At 45.1% G+C, this 7,500-nt stretch overlaps 1 protein-coding gene across 1 annotated transcript in view; it reads left to right on the forward strand.

The window, feature by feature from the left end:
- The first annotated feature begins 2,774 nt into the window (after positions 1–2,774).
- Positions 2,775–7,500, forward strand: part of LOC119575848 — a 4,828-nt gene continuing 102 nt past the window's right edge. Inside the window, exons 1-5 of the mRNA XM_037923390.1 lie at positions 2,775–2,795; positions 3,394–3,457; positions 4,283–4,591; positions 5,849–6,061; positions 6,640–7,500. The exon at positions 6,640–7,500 is cut by the window's right edge and continues 102 nt beyond it. Of these exons, the coding sequence (XP_037779318.1) occupies positions 2,775–2,795; positions 3,394–3,457; positions 4,283–4,591; positions 5,849–6,061; positions 6,640–7,463 (1,431 nt within the window). The 3' untranslated portion in view covers positions 7,464–7,500. The remainder of the gene's footprint in view (positions 2,796–3,393; positions 3,458–4,282; positions 4,592–5,848; positions 6,062–6,639) is intronic.

Genomic DNA, 7,500 nt, shown 5'->3' on the forward strand with positions numbered 1-7,500 from the left:
TATGGATCCTAAGATTTATTCTTTATATTGACTATATCATGGTTCAGATATGAAGAGAAAAAATGTAGGTGGCACAAATAAGAACATAAAAAAATACGTGGGTTATTATGAATCGCAAAATTGTAGGTTGGTGGAAATACGAACATATAACAAACAGGTTTCCTTTCTGCTTCAAAACACAAGATCTCACCTTATATAAATGAAGATTACCAGCCCCCCTTCATTGAAAATGCAGTCATCAAACTTTCTCCTCCCGAGTTTAAGGCCCATTTTCTTTATAGTTTTAATGCTCTCACAATGTCCAGTGGTCATGGAAGGCCATGGGTGAACGACCTCAACGGATTATGCAAACAAACAATAGTTTCTCTCGTTCACTCGTGAGTTTTCTTTGGTGTTTAGTAACTTTTCTTAGGGTAAACTTTGTCATTCTCCATTTGTCGTCGTAAATTATCATTCATATATATATAAAGGTGAGCTGGTTGAAGATGTTTTTTTTTTAGACATCCATAGAACAGTGAAAAATTGTCGCGTTAACGTACATACAAATACGCATAGCAACAGCCGGGAAATTCTGCTTTACACCTCCATTTGCAAGATTATTCCATATACGCCAGACATCAATCGTTATGCAGGAGGCAGGCTGACAGCACATGCCAGGCCACGACATCTGTCTTCGTTTCCGCTGCACAACGGTTAAGGTGAAAAAAGTCTGATTTCACTTTCAGTAAGGCTTCTTATTGCAAGAATTTCAAGTAGACGCACAAAGAAACACGCACACACATGTATATATATATATATATATATATATATATATATATATATATATATATATATATATATATATATATATATATATGTGTGTGTGTGTGTGTGTGTGTGTGTATGTGTATGTGTATGTATGTGTGTGTGTGTGTGTGTGTGTGTGTGTGTGTGTGTGTGTGTGTGTGTGTGTGTGTGTGTGCGCGTGCGTGTGTGTGCGTATGCGTGTGTGTGTATTGAAAATAAGAAAATAAATCAATAACTGTGTATTGTTGCTTTTTCTACCATAGTATCAACATGTTGGAGTATTTTACCATCCATATATATATGTGTTTGGGTGAATGTGTGATATGAAAGGAGAAAAAAAAGATAAGAGAAAAGGAGAGCGAGATAAAGAGCGAAGCATTAACATGAACACAGAAAAAACATTTACTGGTCATCCACAAGAGTAAACGACCTTCTTTTCACACGTAGATTCTATAAAGTCAGATTCACCCCTAATCCTATAAACCAATCCCCAGTCACGAAAGCCAAAACTGACCAAAACTGACCTGACTCCGAATAAGTCCACACAAGACTGGGATGTGGATTACGAAAGAGTTCATAACGGCTCGAATCCACGAAAAGTTGAAGCAATTGCGTTTCGGAGAACCCGGGGTTAAGAGACAAATTTCTTGGTATCACAATATAGTTCATTCTTTCTTCCTTGATTTAGGTATTTGTTAGTGTTGTTGTTGTTGTTTATTATTATTATTATTATTATTATTATTATTATTATTATTATTATTATTATTATTATTATTATTATTATTATTATTATTATTATTATTATCGTTATCATTATTATTATTATTATTATTATTATTATTATTATTATTATTATATTCATTATTATCATTATTATTAGTTGTAATAGTAGTAGCTAGTAATAGTGTTAGTAGCAGTAGTATTGTTATTACTTATAACTATTATTGTTATTATTGTTATCATCATTATTATCATTATCATTATTATTATCATCATTATCTATTATTTTCGCTATCAGTATAATCATTACTATTATTATATCTTATATTATTATTATTATCATTAATGTTGTCGTTGTTTTATCTTTATTATTGTCGTTGTTATTACTATCATCATTGTTATTATTATCATTATGGATGATAATAATGATGCTTTTTTAGTTTTTGATGGTTCTCATTGTCTTGCCACTATCATTTTTGTAATGGTATTAATAATGATGGTAATGATAATAATGACAGTCTTTATTATCATTGTTGTTAGTATCATTATTATCATTATTATCATTATATTTATTATCACTGCCATTATCATTATAATCTTTATCATCATCATCATTATTTTTATTGGTATTGCAGTTATTTTGACTATTCCTATCATCACAAAAGGCAATGCTGTAATAAGAATAACGCTAACTGCATTAACAATAACAGTGTAATGATAATCACGCCGGAAACAGTACCAGACCAACAATGCTCAATGCTGCAAAAAGGTCCCACTTTCCATCCACCGGCAATAAGGTCACTGCCCTAAGGTCTAGGTCTAGGATCAACTCCCTTAAGGTCAACGCCCCAAAGTCCACCCCCTCCGGTAAGGTCAGCGCCCCAAAGTCCCCTCTCCTCAAGAGCCCTAAAGCCCATCTCCCTAAGGTCAGCGCCCGAAGTCCAAGTCTGCTCAAGGCCTAAGCCATTCCTAAGGTCAGCGCAAGGTCCCGTCCTCGACAGCTCTCCTCGGAGCAAAACGCCACAAGGACATCGCTGAGCGTCCTGAGGTCGAGCGCTTTCCCGCGCGCACGGGCCGGCCTTGCGGCGTTTATCCCACAGGGCCATCCGCGCTCGAGTCGAGGCCGGCCCCGGGCCCCACGGACTAGGGTTATCGCATCGCTCGGAAACTGGGCGCCCGAGAGGGGTAGTATCAGGTATGCTCGTAACATAACGGGGTGTTTATTTTTCAATTGATTTCGGCTTGGGTACACGATGACCTTGTGTTAGATGCAAATTGGGCTTCTTCTTGTAAGTATGTAACTACACGTGGCTGACAGTTTGATAATTAATTACCAACACTAATGAGATCAACACTGTAATCGTCATTTTAAGTACCATAAGTTAGGTGTTCTTGTCATCCTAAAAAAGATGTGTCTTTGTTTTACTTGAAATATGATGCTATGATTTACTGTTACATCGGATAAATTATTAAAACCATAGACAAAGAAGAGAATAGAGTGTATAACAATAAAAAAAAACGAATTTTAAAGAGGAAATTTTCTTTCACAGAAGAGCAGTGTTGGTATTTGGTAGTCTGAAAATCATTGAAATGATAACTTTAACTTCGTATATTAATTTCATATCTAATGCAGTATATTATCAACCATTTCTTATGGAATTTCGTTGACTCTCTTTGTGTTTGTTTCTTTAGGATATATTTAAACTGTTTGCTGTGTTTATGCGAAATATATGTTCACCGATAAATAGGAATATACTTTGTTGTATAGATAGATATATGGATCTGTTTAAAAAAATCCTTTTGGGTGACATTGTAAATTCTATCTGTTTATTTGTTTGTTTAAGAATATTTGAAGCTTTTTACAATCACTTTATAACCCAAAAATAGCACGATGAATGCTTGAATGTGAATATGACCTTACAGTTTGTGCAAGTACCAGCTTTTTGGGAAGGTAAACACCATAAGGAATTCCATATAAAGTGGTTTCTGGATAGATAGAGAGGCAGAGAGAAAGAGAGAGAGAGAGAAAGAGAGAGAGAGAGAGAGAGAGAGAGAGAGAGAGAGAGAGAGAGAGAGAGAGAGAGAGAGAGAGAGAGAGAGAGAGAGAGAGAGAGAGAGAGAGAGAGAGAGAGAGAGAGAGAGAGAGAGAGAGAGAGAGAGAGAGAGAGAGAGGGGCAGAGAGATAAACAGACAGATAGATAGACAAACAAATTCCCAGAGAAGAGAGAGATAGGGGCCTAATGAAAGAGAAAGGAGTGAGAAGAATTTAAGGCAATTCAACCCTCATTAAATTCCTGAAGCTCGTTCCTGGGAAGTGAGCTGTGGTGATTACTCCCCTTAAAGCGCATCGTAAAGCATGCAATGGTAAAGGAAAGAATGCTAAACGAGATGGAATGCGCATGAAAGCAATATTGATATTCCTCCACGAGAAAGGAAAATAACTGAAAGCGACCGAGCACTGCGTCGCACATTCCATTCCTCGCCTCGCTGTTTGCTCCCCCTCCCCCTCTCCGTCTGCGCCTTCTTCCCCTCTCCGTCTGCGCCTCCTTCCCTTCTCCGTCTGCGCCTGCTTCCTCTTCCCGTCTGCTTCCCCTTTCCCTCTCCGTCTGCGCCTCCTTCCCTTCTCCGTCTGCTCCCCCTTCCTCTCCCCGTCTGCTCCCCCTTCCTCTCCCCGTCTGCTCCCCCTTCCTCTCCCCGTCTGCTTCCCCTTCCCTCTCCACCTGCGCCTCCTTCCCCTCTCCGTCTCTCACCCTCCTCCTCGACGCCCTCTCCGCAGGTCCTCCTTCCGCCGCTCGAGGGCCGCCGCCGCCGCCGCCGCGAAAGGCAGCGACCCCGGAGCCCCCCGACCCCACGGCCCCCCTGCCCCCGCCGGCCCTCGCGAAGAGCGCCAAGAGCCGGGGGAGCGGGAAGCTCTCCAGCAGCTTCAAGCTCACCAGCAAGCTCGTCTCTCGGGACAGCTGGGACGCGGACGAGGAGCCCGCCAGCGCCTCCGAGGCTGTCCTGTCCCGAAGAGAGGGGGGCGTTAGCAGGCGAAGGGACGCCGCCCTCGCGAAGGCCAAGTCGATCGACGCGATAGTTGAGACAGGTGAGTAGCTGGTGGCGCTGGTGGTGGTGAAGGGAGGGTCTTGTGGTGAAGGGAGGGTCTTGCGGTGATGGGAGGGTCTTGCGGTGAAGGGAGGGTCTTGTGGTGATGGGAGGGTCTTGTGGTGATGGGAGGGTCTTGGGTGAAGGGAGGGTCTTGTGGTGATGGGAGGGTCTTGCGGTGATGGGAGGGTCTTGTGGTGATGGGAGGGTCTTGTGGTGATGGGAGGGTCTTGTGGTGATGGGAGGGTCTTGTGGTGATGGGAGGGTCTTGTGGTGATGGGAGCGTCTTGTGGTGATGGGAGGGTCTTGTGGTGATGGGAGGGTCTTGTGGTGATGGGAGGGTCTTGTGGTGATGGGAGGGTCTTGTGGTGATGGGAGGGTCTTGTGGTGATGGGAGGGTCTTGTGGTGATGGGAGGGTCTTGTGGTGATGGGAGGGTCTTGTGGTGATGGGAGGGTCTTGTGGTGATGGGAGGGTCTTGCGGTGAAGGGAGGGTCTTGTGGTGATGGGAGGGTCTTGTGGTGATGGGAGGGTCTTGTGGTGATGGGAGGGTCTTGTGGTGATGGGAGGGTCTTGTGGTGAGGGAGGGTCTTGTGGTGAGGGAGGGTCTTGGGTGATGGGTGGGTCTCGTGGTGATGGGAGGGTCTCGTGGTGATGGGAGGGTCTTGTGGTGATGGGAGGGTCTTGTGGTGATGGGAGGGTCTTGTGGTGATGGGAGGGTCTTGTGGTGATGGGAGGTTCCTGTGATAATGGGAGGGTCCTGTGGTGATGGGAAGGTCTTGTGATGATGGGAAGTTTTTGTGACGATGGGAGGTTCTTGTGATGATGGGAGGTTTTTGTGATGATGGGAGGTTTCTGGTGCCAATATGACAACAATTTGCGTGAAAATTAGGGGTATATTGATTTCGACTGAGTATAAGAATTACGAGAAAGAATACCATCAATGATAAATATCAGTAACCGTATTGACAACAATAGTTATCTAACCACCTCAGCGTTAATTTAAGAACACCAGCACCAGTAACCAAACATAATACAAGCTACACTTAGCTAACCCAACAACAACAGCTATTTAAACAACATATAACCAACACTAATAACAATAAAAAAAGATAACTAAATGATAAAAACAAGCCAACCCCCCAAAAAAAGTAAACAAAGATAGATCGGTGAATGAATAAATAAATGAATGAACCCAACAGCTGATCCGATACCCCCTCCCCTCCCCCTTACCCTCCCACCATCCCCTTCCCCCACAGGCTATGACCCGACCTCAGCGCGGGCCAGAGACCGAAGTATCGTCGGATGGGAAACTGAAGTAGAAGGGAACAGAGAAATAACCAAGAAAAGCCAGAAGGAGGAAGAGAGGGGGAAGACAGAGCCATTTCGAGTCGCAGGTCCCGACAGACTCGAGAAACAGGTCTTGGAGGAGTTGATGATAGGACTTACTGTGGCCGGAAGTCCAGGATCGGGTAAGTCCTTCGGGTAATGATGATCATAATAACGAAGATGATAATGATAATGATAATGATAATGATACTAAAGATAACATTAATAATGATAATATCGGTAATAATAATAATAATAATAATAATAATAATAATAGAAATAAAGATAATGACGATAATAATGATAATAACAATAATGATCACAATAATAATAGTAATAATAACAACAACAGCAATGATAATAATAACAATACTATAATAGTAATAATAATGATAATAATAATGATAATGATGATGGTGATAATAATAATGATAATGATAATAATAATTATAATAAAATGACAATATAATAATAATAATAATAATAATAATAATAATAATAATAATAATAATAATAATAATAATAATAATAGTAATAATAATAATAAATACTCAGATTCAGCTGTTTTTTTTGTTAGCTTACGTACGTAGTCGCATAACGCTATTGACTCTGCATGAGCTTAGGGACTTCAGTTAGGCGCGTGCATGCCCAGCCAAGCGCGCGGGGACAGCGGCCGGCAGAGCTCTCACTCACTCGTGTCACTCAGACCCTTTCGCCGCAGGTAATGAGGCCGACACGGAGTCCCTGATGGAGTGCGAGCGCAGCGCCCCGGACCAGACGGACGACAGCGCAGACGCCAAGATGAGCGGCGGGAACGGCAGGAAGACCGCGGTGTCCGGGCCCTCGGGAGGCTCGTGCTCGGCCAGCACCTCAGGCCAGGCCATGCCCAAGATCGACCTCAGCGCCTCCTCCAGATCTCTCAACCGCAGCATCCAGCACTTAGTGCAAGAAGACACGGAAAACCGCCCCGGCCATCGGCCACCCACGCCCGCGCGCCCGTCGCTGCCCACTCTCCTGCCCGGCCGCCTCCTGGACGTGTCGCTCAGCGCCTCCGTCGGCAGCACGAAGAGCGAGGGGCGGTCGGTGGCGCCGTCGCGTCGCGTCACGTTCTCGTCGTTCCCGCGGTCCGCCTCCGAGCCGCGGTCGCTGACGGTGTCGCCCACGCGGAACCTGCGCCCCGAGGACGACGACGACGACGAGGACGAAGACGAGACCGTGACGGACCTGCTGGACTCCTCGACGCGCTCCGAGGGCTGGGACCACATCCGGGGGGCCAGAGGGCGCGGCCCGTCGTGCGCGCCCTCGGAGGGCCACGTAGTCCCTCTGCCGCCCATCAACCAGCCGCGCTTCTCCGAGTTCGGGGTGCGCGGGCGCGAGGGCATCCGCGGGCGCAGTGGGCTGGGCGGGGGCGAGAACAACGTGCTCAACGTCGCCAAGAAGACCCTGGAGCAGCTGGAGAGCGTGCTGGCGCCGTCGGAGGGAGCCGCCCTGCCGCGCCACATCCCCAGAACCAGGACGAGCCAGCAGATCCACCTGGAGACCTAGCACATCTCGCGCTGGCTGCGCGCCCACGTCCAGACAC

This window comes from Penaeus monodon, chromosome 1, assembly GCF_015228065.2.
Source record: "Penaeus monodon isolate SGIC_2016 chromosome 1, NSTDA_Pmon_1, whole genome shotgun sequence".
NCBI lineage: Eukaryota > Metazoa > Arthropoda > Malacostraca > Decapoda > Penaeidae > Penaeus > Penaeus monodon.